The following is an 18,025-nucleotide window of genomic DNA, read 5'->3' as shown; positions in this document are numbered from 1 at the left end:
AGGGTTTACCGAACGACGCAGAAGACATGTAGTTATCAACGTGACCTTATTCCAAAGATGTCGACGAGATAACCCGTGTAACCGGGCGATTCTTGCTCGCCTCGCTCTCTGCCCCATTTACCCGGATGTTTCAGGTCATCGGGGTCAGAGGGGAAAAGTAACGGAGGAAGGGATAACAATTGAAGCAACAAGAACGAGTGCCACTTACTCTCGCTCCACTGGCTATAAATAGGTATCTACCATATTGGCTTCATGTTTCGAAAGGGACAAAATTGAAAAATCGACGTTATAAGGGCCATAAATTAGGCCCATACTTTGCGACAGTATTTGGCAACAAAATTTGAAATTATTATTATAGTAATTGTTATTATATCGCTAATTTTGACAGTTATAATATTACTGAAATAATTACTAATAAATTTTTGTTTATCGACCGATGAATATTTGTGAAAATAGCTTTAATTTGTGTAAAAAAGATTCTACAAATTAATTTCTTAGAATATACATTATACACATACATGGTTTATTTAAAATTTTTGAAGAAAGAAAATTTCGTCAATTGTTTAAAATGTATGAAATTCTTTTACTTTTTTTTTTTATAATAGTTCTCATGTAATAAATACTATAATATAATCTCAGATATAAATCACGGTGAAGTGGCATATTATAATTTATTAAATACAATACTAATCAGTTCTTATGCATCAAATGCATGAACAGTGATAATATTGACATTATAGTTTTTATGCAAAATACGTCATTATACAAAAAATATATTTTAAAAATGATTAATTGTAAAATCATTTACATTTTCGCACAAATAAAACTCATCTTTCCTTAAGAAAAGTGACGTACGTAGACATTTACTCGTAGTCATAATTTATCCATGAATACCTTTTGCATAAAATTCACAATTTTTACTCAAACTTATGTTGCGGAGAACTGTCATTTCGTCACGCGAAAGTTGAGACTAAAGATAAATGTTTATTTCGATTAAACTTTTACCAAACGTATCTTATATAATATCGACAGATTTTGATGTAAATCCAATACTGTTTTCTAGTCAATCGACAAGATCTAACATGCATTAAGATGACGATTAATTATCGCCTTATCATTCGAAAAGTTACAAATTCACATATCAAAATGCCAAATTTAAACTAAATTTTTCTCAACTTATATAAGTTATTTTAATATTGAGATATAGATTTTTTATTAGATTATCTGAATCTGATTAAATCTTTTTTTTGATAAATTTAAAGCCAAATTTTTCTTACTAAAAACATAAAAACCAAAGTAAGTACTTTTCATAAATTTCATATCTTTTGATATATAAAATCAATTACTTAATATAATATTTATAAATAAACTTTATACTGAAAAGATGTAGTAATTAAATACTAAGACTTTTCTTTTGGCAAGAGAAACGATATCAAGTATCAAGAAATCAAAAATAATAGTCGCTCCCACGAATCATACCGCGTGTCAAGTTCGAGGACGCGATTGATCTCTCTACGAGCGGCGAGTTAATCAAGTCCACCCTTGTCGAGAGTCCGGTTCGCGCCGGTCGATCCGCATCGTTAATGACATAAACGAAGCCTCCTCCACCTGACGTGATTACATAATGAGCGGCGTTTGATAGATAAAATGATGACGAGCACAGGCAGAGGCGAAACGTGACGGAATAATTTATCGCTACGACAAAATATGCCTGGGCGCGCTTGACTAAGAGAGATCGTAGACAGGAAGTCCGTTCATCTTCCGTTCATCAACAATATAATCCTATTACGATGGAAGATATATTAGATACGCCAAGTTCATTATTCCGCTGGGAAGCGATGAACGGATTGATAAACGATAAGGCAAGTGAACGATAAGAGTTACGTGTATTCTTTTATAAAAGCTATGCGAAGGCTCTCCATTTAATATAAATTTTCTTTATTGTATATAGAAGAGATACTGTCAATTTAGCAGCATAATCATACCATAATCATACGTAATTACTAAAGTAATTGATCGTACGTACAGTTGACGCAATAATAGTATCCATTATTACGACGGTCAATAGCGAGACAGTTTAACGAAACAGCGAGTGTAATGAGAATTAATGCACGCATGTACAATTCACAATTATGTATTGTATATCTTAGTAACGACAAAACGCACATTATTTGATCAGCAATTGCATGAATGTACGTTACGTAACCAATTAAAAGTAATAAAAATTCGGCTAAACTATAACTTTAGGAGATAATATAAACCATATTTTCCGTATGCACATACATATATAAAATTTGCATAAAGATAAACTTGGCAATACATGCGAAATTATGCATTTGCGGCAACTTTACGAAGCCGCCGCCGCCTTTGAATCGATCGAGATGAAATAGCGGAAGTATGGAGAAATCGAGGCGTTAACGAAAGCAAAATCAACGCGCGAAACTTATTCTTTCTCATGGCCCATCTCATTAACATATACTTCTCGTCCTGTTTGCTCTATTATTTGCAGACAGAAATATCAAGATGTACACGAAATATCGAAAAGAAATCTACGCCAGTCGCTGGAATTTCTCAGCGAAAAAGATCCCAGCGATGATAAATATCACAAAGAATTATCGTGGGTTGGAAACACCGATACAATGACTTTGTCGTTAAGGAAGCTTCTTCCGCCACGACATTTCGCGTGAAATTGTACTTTCCCGTGTAAATTGACAGAAAACTAAAATTAAACAGAATACAATTTCCTCGTAAGAATCAGTCGACCGATGATAGATATCCAAGATTTATGTTTTTATTTCATCTATATCTCAGTATTGTAATCGCGCGCGCGAATAAATATTATTCTTCCGGAATAAAAAATATTACAGTGATTACAATCACGTATATTTATTTGATTATATATTGTGTTGTATAAATATAACGTTGTACGGAACACATGCCTTTTTATTTCTTTTTTTTTATATCTCCAATATAATTTTTCTTTATTACGCTTTTCCATATAATTCTAAATTAAAGTTATACAATTCTGCTCATTTGTTTCTTCATCTCTCGCTTCTTTTCACCAATCTTTTTAATTGAGCACGTGTTATTATGATTCATATTCTAATATAAACTACAATCATCTTGATTACCATGCCATAATCAAAATTATAATCAAAACTTAAGTCGTGAACTCTTTTGTGAATAATATCAGCTTTTTTGCCACAGCATCTTAATTGAAGAGTTTCTACTAGGCGCGAGAGAACCGCGAATCAAAGAAAGAGTTCAATGAGCGAGAGAACGGGACTCACAATGTGCGCGGCTGGAAAAATCAAATGTAGAGCGAGCAGGAATGATTAATGATAGCTCGCACCGATGAAGTAACGCGTTAAAAACCTTCGAAAATTCTCCGTTATGGCGAGCAAATTAGTCGCTAATTTAAACGGGCTGCGCTTGCGGAAATATTTTTCCACGTCGACCGATTTTCTCTCATTCGTCTTCCAACAAAAACAATTCATTAGACTTTATTAACTTCATTAACTGTATTAACAACACGTTAAACGCAATAATGAGAAATTCCTCGCACGTTCGCGATGTTCACAGTAACGCTTATACATATTTCTCCCTACCTAATGTTGTAATTTCCTTTGTACGTACTAATTATAAAATTAATTAAGGTTAGCTTGTGTTAAGATTGTTTCACGTCCATGCATCTGGCCCTCTTTGGGGTCGATGACTTTATTTAATCTTCTTTTATACAGCACTTATAAAGGGTATTCCACAGCCACGCTTAATATCATACTCTTTGACCAATTTATCGTCCATTTTTCTCCAAGAAAAATGCCGAGAAAGAGCATCAATTATAGCGATATCTATCATCCCGACAATATTACATTATACATCTTTACAATAAAGTAATATCAAATTAATATTCTGTTTTTTCATAAATGTTTTATTAATTTATTTTCTTGTAGCAATAATTTTCAAAACGTATTGTATTATTTTGAGCTTTGAATCTTATAATCATTCGAGTGATTAATAATTCCAATTATCCAGTTTCAAATTGATCAAAGAGATCATTAGAGAAAAAAAATTTCTACGCGATAGCGGCCATGTTCTCTAAACATGATTTATATAATAGCATATCCAATGCGTACCGTAAGTGCGTTTAGTCGCGTCAACTTGGTCGTCGATCAAGACGAACCTAAGTAAAACGACCTTGCACAAACAGCGACGAACGCGCTTGACGGGGTCAATGACCGCTCGGTGTAGCTCGCGAGATGCAACCGGCAGCGCCTTTCTACAGCCTTGACTGCAACCTCGAACACTCCTCGCTTCCAGCCTCGTCACGTGCATCCTGTGACGTGTCACTGTCCCTCTCCGCTGATCGCAAATGCATGTACACGAGTTGGAGAAGTAACAATAAGTAAGGCGAATAAACTAATTTTTCACGGAATATACGTGTATACACATACACATGTCTATTGCACATCCGCACGTTAATTACTGTTCTTCTGAGTACAAAGCGCTAATAGTTTGACTTTGCCCTTTAACTTTGCGTGCGAACGTGTGATATATTTGTATAACAAGCTTCGCTCTACAGTGGGAAACTTGGCAGCAATAGTAAACGCAGTGTAATGATAACAATACATTGGCTATTTATGATTCACGGCGTACTAATCCTTTATGATTTTGATCTTTCTCTTTACATGCATTTTCTATCTCTTTTTTGTAATTCATATAATTCATTAAGTTCATAATATTCATTAAATAAATATTTATAAAATTAAATTACTGTAATTGATCGTGCCTTATAATATATTTTGTTAATAATATTGAATAATGTAATTTACAATTATGATTTAATAATTAGGAAAGGATTTAATATATTAATGTATTTATCAATGTAATTTGCGTTAATTAGCAGAGAAATAATTAGATATTATTAAATGCACGCGAAAAAGGTATATATATATATCGGAATTCAATGCGACTATAATCAGAAATCCCGATAATGCGTCAATCAAATCTCGTTGACTTTGTAATTTATGAAAATGCAAACTTTCGCGAGTTAGGCATTACTTGATAAAAGGTTTATTATTCAAAATGACGTAACCGTTCCCTCTGGCATTCTTCTAAAAACAAATTTACCATTTTGCTTTCGTCTGTTGTAATATGAATGTAAATGTATAATTTTACACACACATATTTATATAAATTATTTGCATTAATCTTGCATTAATCAAACGTCGCAGAAATATTCTTAATTATCATCACGACAATTGTCATGTTCAATATATTGTATAATATCTTTTTATTTTCTTATAAAGATATTTTCAATGTTAATAAAAATATATAATATAGCTTCTTCGTACTTCAAATATTTCATTCTATTGCAAATAAAAGTATTAATAACTCTGTTAAATTCAAATGTTTCGCAGACAATGTTCAAAAGTTGTTACACAGCGCCTTCCGCAAAACCCTCAATTCATGAATGATGTGACTGACTCCTTTATCTCTATGTGAAGCGGTGTGATAATGTGATCGTAACGGGAGTATTTAACCGCGAAGCGAAGTGCCTGTCCACACGCGAGAGCATGACGTGGACGGATGTCGGACTGAATTGGCGCAATGACCATAACCGGGGTCCAACGCGTAACGAATATACGACCTTTTTTTTCGTCCATGTTAAGACAACGGATTCGCATAGTTAAAAAATTCTGTTTTCTTTGCCGTATGTTTCGCTCATTCACAATCAGCATCTAAGAAAGAGCCTTATTTCACCGATATCTCGAGATATTCGAATAAGTAAAAAAGATTTCCATAATTAAATATGTGTCAAAACAGGCTTCAATATAAAATTATAAAGGTATTATTGATCATGTTTTGTGTTTGTCAGTTGAAATAATTATTTGATATCTCTTCGTATAAATACAGTTTTTTGTTAATTATTTTTTTTTTTTCGAGTGATTCGTGAAACAAATTATTATATAATACAAATTAATAAAAAAATGTTAAATAAAATTTCAAAACATTTAAATATATGTATATTTATAAAGCTTTTTATCTGGTAATTCAAATCCCTTAGAACATTAGAGAAACTTGACCGCATATTTTATCAATATGTCCTGTTTAAAGCTGTATGCTGATGAGAATCTCTCTGCATAGGTAAGAAGGTGTACTTAAACTGTACATCTGCTTTTATGGTTCAAATACATTTTTGTATCTTTTCTGTGACAAAAAATGTTTGGGTCTATATACTTTAATATTGTGAGTACGTATGTGTATTTTTAGAGTTTATAATATCTCTAAAATAGTTTATATATAAAATATGTCGCGTTTTTGGATCTCATTGCTACGCCAATAATAAAATTATAATAAAATTCATCCCATTAATTTTATTTCCTCGTTTCTATCACAGCGATATTTTTCTAGTTTGTCAATTAATTTTGATTCGACAATATTGCTGCGGATTTATCGGCGAAAATGATTTAATTTCACAAATCTTCAAGTGAAGACGTTGCAGAAAAATTCAAAAACGTTTACAATAATACTTTTACTGAGGAATGTTTGCATATTATTTCTACAACGGTTTTATTACATGATTGACTATCTCTGATTGTACTATCTGATTAATGTATTAGAATTTTATCAACTAATTTTCCTCGATATTTAATTTATGTAATTTTTTTTTAACATTTAAATTATTCAAATATGTTTTAAACTTTCATTATATACGCATATTAAACGATAAAATGTATTTCAATATATGTGAAAATATTTTTTTACTTATACGGTAAAAACGATTTAAATATCCCTAACGTAACGCAGTTTTCACGCGAGTAATAAATCGCTTAAACGTTAAACGGAAAAATATGAGCGGCGAAGAGAACCGGGAAATTTATAACTCCTATCCGACTGATCCTTTCTTTATGAATAAACTTATCATTCCCTCGGCGATCATAGTAAATTTTACGTATAACCGCGAAAAAATAACAGCGCGGTCGCGCTATATATCGAGATGCGCCAACAAAGAGCGTTAATAACATCGCATGGGAATTGCGCGCCTTTCTCATTTGCATTCTTCCTCATGTGTTAGCTTCTTCTCTTACTCACCGCTCGCAACATATATGTACGTGCTTGGTAAAGCTGATCTTTTTTTTCTCATGTGAATTCGCACGTGGCATCGTACATGTATCGTTTTAATATCGAGATGTTAGTCATGCTTTTGCTTGCGAAGGACAAGATCGCGACATAAAGTGCATAAATGCTTTTATGGTCACTTTTCTCAGATCTTTAAAAAAATTAATAGCCAATAACATTGTCTGACAATAAAAAATTCAATTTAATATGAGATTTTTTATAATAATAAAACAGAAGTATATAAATTCTTAAATAATAAAAAAAATATTTAATGAAGACATGATTATTTACGTAAATTATTTACGTCATAAATACACTTTTTCACAAGATTAGATGATATTAAATTATCCAACGTCTGATATTTCTGTATATATCGATTATTCTAAAATAAAGTTTTAAAAAAATTCAAAAGATGGGTAACAGCATATATCTCTTTCAGTCAATAAATGCTGATTATAAGTAAATGTAATGTATTTTTTTTTCGCAATATAAAAGCGGGAGACCTTAAAAAATTTTTTAATCATATTTGCATTTAACATATAATGCATAAAAATTATAAAAAAATTAAAAAAAAAGATCGGTGCCACAACAAAATAATAAATACAATATTAAAGAATTTGAGAATTAAAATGAATTAAATAAAAAAATTAAAGATAAAAAATATGTATTAACGCATTCGATATAATTAATTGAGAAAATATATTAAAATTTTTTTGTTTCGAAGTCGAATGATTGGAGATTTGTTTCAAAAATCAGATCAAACGAACATCATCGTGAATGCGAGCATACAAATACATACCGAGCGGAATTCTCGCTGGCTAACTGCGACTTCTCGGTGTGGAATGGCGTGCCAAATGTCATGATAGAACAAGCGGGCGGCGAGTGTCGCCGGGAGTGCTTGTCTCGGATATTGTCCTTATCAGCGGTACGGCCGCCGAATAACTCGACTAGTCAGCTGATCGCGCGATGCTTCATCGCTTCGGTCAGCGCACGCATAACAGCAGCTGAAATTTTCTCGTATATCGCCCGACTGTCGTCCTTCTTTCACGCGACAATCAACACTTTTTATACTAGCTTGAAATCCTATGGGTGTTTTCGAGAATGATCGAAATCACACGCTTCTCCCTATTATCTTAAGTTAGCCTTGTCGTCGACTTGATTACACGTGGACTAATTGTAATCAATCTATTGTTGTTACCTCGAACAAATTTAACGCCGCTTCGTTGTAAACACTCGTAGCTAGGACAACGATATCTAGACACGTTTAAAATCCTTTTAATCCAATTCGCAATGTCTTACAAAAAATAAACACTCGAAGCGTCCTCGTTTCAATCGAAAAGTCTGATGTGGAACAGTTGTACGAGTAAGACACGAGACAACAGGCGGAGGCCTCGTCCGATCTTGATAGTAACGGTATATTGCGAGGAGGCGGAGATTTACCAGAGTGAGCAGGCGAAGTGCAACGACCGGCTTGATCGCGCTCGCCGCAGTCGAGATTCGTCTCTTCTTCTGCTGGATGGGGCAGACTCTACGAGGACACGCAGCGAATGTTATCTCGTGCCGGATATCAAGTTTACAAATATTCGTTTTTTTTCGCGTGTCGAAAAGTATTTAATTCCGACGCTTGTTCCGATATCGCGTCAGTTATTCTGTTTCGACTCGTGTTTATTTTTTGTCTCGTGCTGCCTATGTGTTGCTACTCGAGAGAGCATGCTCTGTCTCGATTTGCTCTAAAAATAAATGATTTAATCTCGTTATCCTATTCTGCTGATTGTTGCTTAGACTTGCTATCTACACAATTAATCCACTAATTTGTTCTGTTGAATATCAGAAATTGGTCAGTTTTAATTAGTTTCGAAGTTAAATGTCTTGTTGCTTATCTCGAGATCGCTGCATTCAAATTATCCTGCTTTAAGTTGTAATTGTTTAGATTTTCTGTCTCCGGAGCGTTGTTTTATCTCAAACTCAATATTTTCATACTGTTAGAATAGAATATTGTATATGCTTTAGTTAACTCAAACTCCTTAATTTTAATGTGAAATTCTGCTTCAAATTGTATAACCGATATTCAAACTTTCTGTTCGCCAAACAATCGCGCTGCCAACTTGATCTCAGTCAGTCTAAGTTTCGTTAACGAAGAGCACAATAATTATACTTTCTTGATTAATTTCAGAGTTCTTCAATTCCTCTCGATGCGATACGTTATTCAAACTATTATACAAATTCTCATTCAAATCTCTCACGGGAAATACTCTTCTGATATCTCACGGGATATCTGTATCTCTATTGTGAGGGCACTGCAGCGCACAGTTTCTCTACCCACGCCGCTCAAACGTCAACGAGTATCTGATTCGGGTCGTTATTCGGAAATCGATTCGTCGCAATACCAGCGCGCTGACATTTGCCGATGACAGGCGTCGAACGCCGAATATGCTAGTAGCTCGTGTCGTGTCCGGAAACTCTCGTCGTACAAGCTCTCATCGGCTTTTCACCTGCCGCGGATCCACTGCGCTCGGCGGACGTTCTCTCAGAGTAACGATCGCGCGCACACGATAGAGGAGGGAAAGGGAGAGAAGAGGAGAGGAGCCCGAGAGAGCGAGATCGACCGAGCGCGGCCGAAGTGCAGCGAAGAAGACCAGCGGTTAGGTTTTTACACACCGGCACTACTGACTCGCGTCGCGCCTGGCAGCCGACTGACTCCGGCGAGAGGATGCGATGCCGGGCGACGTGGCTGTGACGCCGCCGTCGCCGCCACCTCCTCGCCGCGCCATCGTCGTCATAGCCATCGCCACCCCCGCGACGCGGCACAACCGCTATGTCGCAGTGCCGCGTATCATGTCGGTTGATATCTTCAACCCTCGTCGTCGTCGTCGCCACCGACCGCTTCGACCTCCGAACACGTGTTGGCTAGATAAAGAGGCGAATGGAAGCAAATTGGGTGTGTTATGTGCCGGTATTCGACGGAACGTCGATTTTAGCCCCGCATATCCTAAAATAATTTTCGGGTGTAACTGCAACGCGCAGTACCTCATCTCGCGTCATATAATTTTAATGATAATGATCTATTATCCACTTTAGGTACGAGCTAACTGCTCTGACTTTAAGAGAAAGATACATCGAATAAATAAAATAATTTCGACTTTATTACTAGTAATTTTGCGTAAGAGATCGTTTATATTATCGGAATGTATATCGACATGTGTACTCGTAAAACACATTTACGAGCGCGGACATTAGTACGTGATGAAACCTCTCTCGTCTATCCGGACATGATGATACGAGCATACCGAGTTTACGGATGCAACAACGACGTCACCGGAATAAGCGAACACCTGTTTGCTATATAATAGCGGCACTGTCGGTCGCAAGTATTCATACATGCATGGAAACGCTGATATATCGCGTCCACGGTGTTTGAATGAAAATAAGTTTCGTCCGTGGGATGAAAATATAAAACAAGACGCGGTAACTTGTTGGTGCTAACGCCATTTCTCGATACTTATTATTCCATCCGCACTGGAGGTAACTTGTTTTACGTCCAAGCTCATTGATTAACTATGAATGAGTATTGCTCTGAAATCCACAAAGAACAAAGATGTCTAAAGCGTTCTGGTCATCATCTTGACTGTAATTCATTATTTAAAATCTGTTTATAAATTTAAAAAAGAAAATCGAAAAGATTTAGATTTATGTGAATTTAAGAAATATTTAAATTTACGTGAAAATTATCAAATTTCTTGCATAATTATAGAACAATACAATATTTGAAACAGAGATATAATTATATAACGTATAAATATACAAGCTCATTTTATTTATTTTGTGCGATTCATTTATCTTGTATAATTTATTTTGTTATTATTACATAAGAAAATAAAAATTCCATTAAACTTTCAAGATAATATTTTGTAAAATTTGACCTTTTGTTGCTTCCATCTTAAATATCTCTCAAATTCTTAAAATTTAAATATGATACTCGTATATCGCGGTGAACTCGAAATATCCTTATAAAAGCTTTTAAAAGCATTGCGGATAATTGCTGGTTAATATTTAAAAAATGAAACTTTTCGAGAGGAAGAGAGTAAGAGACAACCGCTGTGCTTTATAAGTCGATTATTTTAACTAGGTTATCGATCGAAATATATGGCCACTCCCGTTATCTCTAATGGATTATTCCGCCAAAAATTTTTCACCACGGATAACGCGACCGCACAAGATCGCACGGACCTAAATGGGAAGCTGGCGCAAATCTATGACGCAACGATGTAGAATCCGTCAGATATCCGACGTCACACTATTATTTTCAATCTCTCGGCATATTATCTGTCAAAGCGTTTGATCTACCCCCGCCCGCCCGCCCGCCTCCTCTCCCTCCCACAAGATATTTCCAAATGGGTGGATTACGGATCGATAAGATGGAAAAAAAGGAGAGGCAGGAAAATCACGGGTAAATTGAGATGAAGGGTAATCGACTGCTTTGCCTGCCTCAGGTACATGAACTGTTATGTATACCAGGCTACTCGACATTGTGTATATTATTAAAGTAATTATTTCGATCAATTAAGTTATTAATAGATTAATTAAAGTGGCCTATTAATTTAGTTACGGAGACTCATTAAATCCAGTGTGATAGAATTCGAAAGACCGATGTGCAAAGAAATCGCTTAACGCTTTAAACATACTTGGATAATAAACGGAGCGTGAATACGAGATTGTGCATTGCACGGCAAAGCTATCTCCAGATTCTCTCAAAGGCCCGGAATTCAAAAGCCCGTTTCTCTTCTTTTCAAATTCCTTCTCTCTACAGTTGAATTTTGAATGCGTGTTCGACATATTAGACAATATTTTATCTCAAATACTCTTAATCTTTTTTACATTAAATATTATTTCATTCGCGCATATATATGTTTCTTTGTATTCCATTGCGCTTCGCTTCTCACACTCTTTATAAAAATATAAGATTACCTTTTTGTATCACTAACATAAATTAAGTGATAATGACCGTAATTGATAATTTATCAGATTTATATATATATATATTTCTCGCGTACACCCCAAGTCCGTTAGTAGATTTGCGATAACAAGTACCGAGCTTTGCAAAACATACTATTTCTTGCTTTAATATAAATTGCATGATAGAAGCTATTAATTATGCCATCAACAAGCATGACGACGAGTAAACCGAGCTTTCAAGAAACGATATTACAGCGCAATATTTATGTTATCCATAAAACAAATGCATCATTATACATAGTATCTAAACATAAATTAAAAAATTTTCAACAGCGATATGATAATTTTGGTTCGATAAATATGAGTTCCATATTAAAATGTTTTAAAACACGAGCTATCATTAGAAAGTAATTTTTTAATAATGATAAAATTGCATAGAAGCACTTCTGAGTCAAACAAATTATTATAAATCGAGATTGCGATGTCATTTTTCTTAGTTACCAGAAAGAAACATCTCGAAAAAAGCAAACGGAAAGCACAATAGATTTATAAAGAACTCTGAGTGTATAGATCAAAATAATCGCAGATAAAAATAAACCCTACACTCATCGTTTTAGCCACATCTATTAGAGACAATCCTTCTTTGTTAATCTCAGCAAAAACATCATCAACCGAACACATAAGTTGCTTTTAGCTAATAATAAATTAGCTCATCATAAAAATGTGTTCCAATTAACAATTATAGATATTCCGTAAATCTTTAACATAAAAGAATCATAAATTTAATAAATTAAAAAGCCGTTCTATATAGTAAATTTTAGACAATAATCTTTCTATATAATAAACAATTTTCATTATTGAAAAAGTTAGAAGAATTTAAAAAAAAAATTTTTTTTAAATATTGCAAATTTTTCAAAGAGGCCACAGAATCTGAGAGAGATTAAGCTCATAAAAATTCCTGATAGCAGTCGACGAAAAATTCTCTCGCTCGAACGTGGGTGTTCGTACGTTCGATCGAGTTTTATGCACTACGTCATGACCGAGATGCACAAGGACGAGACTGCAGTTGCAGGCTGCGCGACTGTGTATCGCCACGCGAGTAGCAGCAGGAAGTAGTGCGAGCGCATTATGATAATTATCGTCCGCTCGCTGGAGCAGAAGCGTGAGGCATCCGACGTCCTACTTACGCACGATTAAAAAAACATCTTTATTTTGTTATATTCTTTCGAACGAATATATAATATTTAATTCGTAAATATTTTAAAAAATGTAAATTAATAATTAATAAAATTAATAATCTTTCGGATAAACTTAAATTCGAATCTTTTTCACACAAATTCAAGATAAGACAAACCTATAATTTTTTTTAAGTTTTAAGATGTTTAAGAGATGTTTTAAATATATAAGAGACTATGAATCGAAGAGCCTGGAATATATTTCATGTAGTAATTAGTAATGTACGAATAACATTTTTAATACACACAATTGAATAATTATATTTCAAAATTAATATAATGATTGTGAGATTGAACCGCATGTTATTAAACAATATATACAAAAAAAATTTAATTTAAAAAAAATATTTTTAGATTGCACCGCATTTCGATGCTACATTCCCAAGCCATACACAAAAGACTGCTATTCCGTGTATGTTAGAACGATCCAATTAATGCTAGCAAAGGTGAATCTACGAAATAATCTGATCAACTGAAATCTGCCTCATAACTGAAGCTTGCAGCCACGAAACGATATGAAGCGTGACCGCGTCGAGTGATTTTCGAGAGAGCTGCGAGTACATCAATGCAGGATGTGCCGCTCATAAAGCACAGCTGATGGTCGACGGTGAGTGTAACGTGGACTACCATTCCCGAAATAATTGAATTTAATAGTAGAGATACCAGTGTTTCTAATTAGAGAAAATTCTATTATATTGCAGTCTTAGAACGTTCAACTTAATACATAAATGCTAAAAAATAAATTTATTATATTTATATTTTATTTAAAATATATATATATACATATATGTTTAGATTAAATGATAAATATTACGTTAATGTGACAGTTAAGTAATATTTTATTGTCAGAATCTTTCGCAGTCCATCTCCTCTCTTTCCTTCATCTCTAATAAAAGGCTTTAACTTTTTCGTACGGATATATAAAATAAATTCAACTTTAAGAGCAGAATCAATGTTGTTCAGTTTCTCTCGAAAATAATAGCTATCGTATTTCACTAATGCGACAGGATAAAGAGGAAAATGTGTACAAAGCCCAGAAATAGACACGTAGTCTATCTTGTCGGATGCTTGATTGATATAGTTCATTAGTACGTATCCATATCGACACTATTTTATCAAAACTAGAAGCGCTTCGTGACGTAAATTGAATCAATCTTACTTTGAGAAAGATGCTACGAGCATAAAAAACACATGTCATAAAAAAATGAATGTGAAGTGTACGTAGAAGGTCCCGGAAAATATGCACGAATAAATAGTAGCGATGAGTATAATGTATCTGCCATTTTCAGTCTCTCACGCGATCTTATAAGTAAAAAAAAAATGGGACATCATAACTTATGAGAAATTCTGATCTCAAGCACTGTCGACGTAAACAAAAGTTCGTTTCTTAATGCACGTTAAAAATACACACGCTGCGAAAATAAGCGGTAATCTATCAAAACATTAGTATATCGAAGTAAGAAACTCAAGAGAAGACAAAAAAAAAATAGATTAAGGAGAAAAATCGTGAAAATCGGACAGACGAGTATGACATTAAAACGAGCATTAAAATACTATTCCACGGTTCTGATAATTCGCTTTCGCACTGTTTCATTTGTTATATCTATAAAAGAATTGATGTGTTTTACGAGTCCACGAGAAGAAAACGGAATTAAAGTCTGAGCCAGTGTCCCTTCGCGATCCGCCATTTATCTCGATATTGCGTGTCACCGAAGTGAAAATTACGTCAGTGTCGACCCGATAATTCTCAGCCTTTTTTCACATACGATCTAACGTTATAAGATTTTTTACGGCGCACCCCAATACGACGCTTCCCTGCAGTATCCTTGAACCTTAAACTCGGGAAACTCTCTCTTGGTAGCTGTAAATTGTCCAAAAGTCGGAGGAGATATCTGGTCACGCAAGGTACGGCACGTCACCGACACAATCCTTCTTAATGTTGCTGATATTGACGCAATCTCATTCCCGATTAAAAAATGTATATCGCGCTCACTATCATTAATTTTAATTTATAAATAAAAGAATAATTGGATAAATTGTTTCCATATCAGATTAATATTTCATTGTTAAGATGCAAAAAACTTTTAATTTATGATATTTAATTTACAGGTATCTATATGTATAATAACTCTACATATATATAAACTCACCTATCCATTTACGGAAGTTTTATTAAATAAAATTTTTATAAATACAAAAAATGATAGTTTAAAAAAATGCTATTTTATATTTTGTACAATAGTATGTTTTTAGTTGTTTATAGTAATAATTTCGTTTGTAGTCCAAATCATTAAAAATAAATATTTTCGAAAAAAAAAAAAACGATTATTATCACACGATTTTAAAATACGAATGAAAAATCATTTTCTATAAAATTAATTTATTATCAAAAAATTAGTTTTTAAAAAAATATAGTATTATAATAAATTCGTATAGATATCACATAACTATATTATTAAATTATCAGATTATCATCAAAAATACTATTAAATTACAATTACAACGTTATTTTCGAGATGTCGGGAAGTCGATTTCATATGAATTCTAAGAATATCTACGTATTTCACAGTAATATAATAAAGGACGCATCGAGAATGAGTTGAAAATTAAATCGCGTAAGTTATAAGACTGTCGCGACGTGACAGATTCTAGAAATAGGCCATCTCCCAGCGAGACACTCCGGGATGCTGTTAGACTTTGGAATTAGACTTCATACAAATTGTTTTCACGTAAGGTAATACTCAACGGTGACCTCGACGGTGATATACGTCATTTACAAGATAATTCGAAAAGCAAATAAAAATCTAATGTATACAGAGAATTAAAAATATCTTTCAGTTATATAAAAAGTTACAAAAATTAATGCAGCAAACAATGAAGTTTTTTGATTTTGAAATTAAATTGAAAAAAAAAAAGTAAAGCATATCCAACATTTCAATGAAAAAACTGACGGATATGTTTTTGCGATAGAAAACGCGAAAGTGTAGTTTTAAAAAAACTCGACTGGAACACCGTTGCATCTTTCAAACGAGCGTAGGGAAGGAATTATTCGCTCTAATGAAGCGCCGTCGGTGAGTTAAACCGGCCATAACACGCGTCACACATCGTCGCTTTAAAGCGAGGCAAAACGCACGACAGAAGCACCGCATGCGTTTTTCCATCGTGCGGACAAAGCTTTGCATGCAGCCCCTTCGCATACTGGGCGCGCTGAGTCATCCCGTAGATCTCACACAACGATCCCACACGAGGATCTTAAGCGTAAGTCATCGTCATCATAGTCGACTTGGGTTTAAAACGCGCACGGTCTGTGAACTTTGTGCGCAATGACGGTACAACGACGGAAGGTAAACGACACGCGTTAATTCCACGCTTCTGCGAAACTCAACTTGCAAACGACCACAAATGCCCGCACCTCATGATTTTGACGTATAATTTCGGACGGACATTGTGACACTGTAATTGAACCGTATAACATAATACGGAAATAACATTCACTAGTTATACGACACTATCGTATTTTACATTATATAAATTTATAGTTGTGCATTTGTGCCAAGTTCGCGTAATTATACGTACTGCGTAGACGCATCACCGTATTCATTATTTCGCTTAGAATTGTAGATATAATCTCTAAACTATGAAACTATGAAAATATAAAGACATGATATTACAATATCACGTTTTACAGGTGATATTACATCCGACATTGTCCGCATTTCCTGTTGTTATATCCATGAATAGGAGTTCTATTATATTATATAACGGTGCGCAAATAGTCGATCAATATTTCCGGAACAAGTTTTCGTAAAACAGCATCAGGTATTGTTCTCAAACTGTAGATATTGATCTAATGTGTGGGAGAAACTTGTTTACTTGTTTACGTTGATAACGAATGTCAACGGCAAATTGGCGATTTTTACATTTGCAATTTTTTCAGATCACACCGCATTTCTACACGCGCGACACATATACTTAAAATTTCGTTTCAGAAGATTCTCTTGCTAACAATTTTGTACTAGAAAAATCTTGTTATTTATAAATCTGTTAGATTTTTTGATCATAGTTAAAAATATTTGTAAATTGCTAGAAAGTATCTGCTTTTTTTCGTTTCATTGCAAGTCGGACTCATCGATCCGAGAATCTGCGAAGTAACGCGAAAATTTATCGAGAAACATTTCTGCAAAATTGTCAGTCATATGTACGAAAATAAGACTGCGTCATTAATCCGAGAATCGCATGGTTTTCCTTTCGTGCAAATTTAAGGCGAATTTATCTCACATGAATATGTGTCCGTCAGAACAAATAAAAATATATTTAAATATCGAAGAAATTCAGATGCGCGCATACATTCGATGTGAAGCATGTTGTAACAAATTATTTATAGTGTCACTCTTACATAATACATGCGATCAGATCATGAGACCATAATATAATTATTAACGTAGCTTCATTCTTAAAAATATAATTTTATTGGAAATATCACATACTTTTTGTTATATATTTCCTAATTTAATGTATGCTTTATATATTCTTTCCGTTTCTGTCAACTGCTGTATATAATTTTATTTAAGTTTTTACCCTAGATTCAGAAAATTTCTGCACTGCTATGATATTACCAATTTCCCTCTTTTAACACATACTTTTTCGATATTAGTTTTTTATTAAATTTTGTATCTTTTTATTCCACTAATTTTTTTTGCTACTATATTTACTCT

The 18,025-nt window shown here is 33.9% G+C and overlaps 1 protein-coding gene across 5 annotated transcripts in view; it reads right to left on the bottom strand.

Annotated features, from left to right (window-relative positions):
* Positions 1–18,025, bottom strand: part of LOC126857947 (uncharacterized) — a 53,603-nt gene that overhangs the window by 28,311 nt on the left and 7,267 nt on the right. The window contains exon 1 of one of the 5 annotated variants that reach the window (XM_050607882.1): positions 7,922–9,800. The exons of the other annotated variants lie outside the window; for them this stretch is intronic. Within the exon in view, the coding sequence (XP_050463839.1) occupies positions 7,922–7,983 (62 nt within the window). The 5' untranslated portion in view covers positions 7,984–9,800. Of the gene's footprint in view, positions 1–7,921; positions 9,801–18,025 lie in introns of those variants that run through there. 5 annotated transcript variants of the gene reach the window in all.

This window comes from Cataglyphis hispanica, chromosome 23 (assembly GCF_021464435.1).
Source record: "Cataglyphis hispanica isolate Lineage 1 chromosome 23, ULB_Chis1_1.0, whole genome shotgun sequence".
NCBI classification, from domain to species: domain Eukaryota; kingdom Metazoa; phylum Arthropoda; class Insecta; order Hymenoptera; family Formicidae; genus Cataglyphis; species Cataglyphis hispanica.
This window is presented reverse-complemented; position numbering and strand designations above follow the sequence as displayed.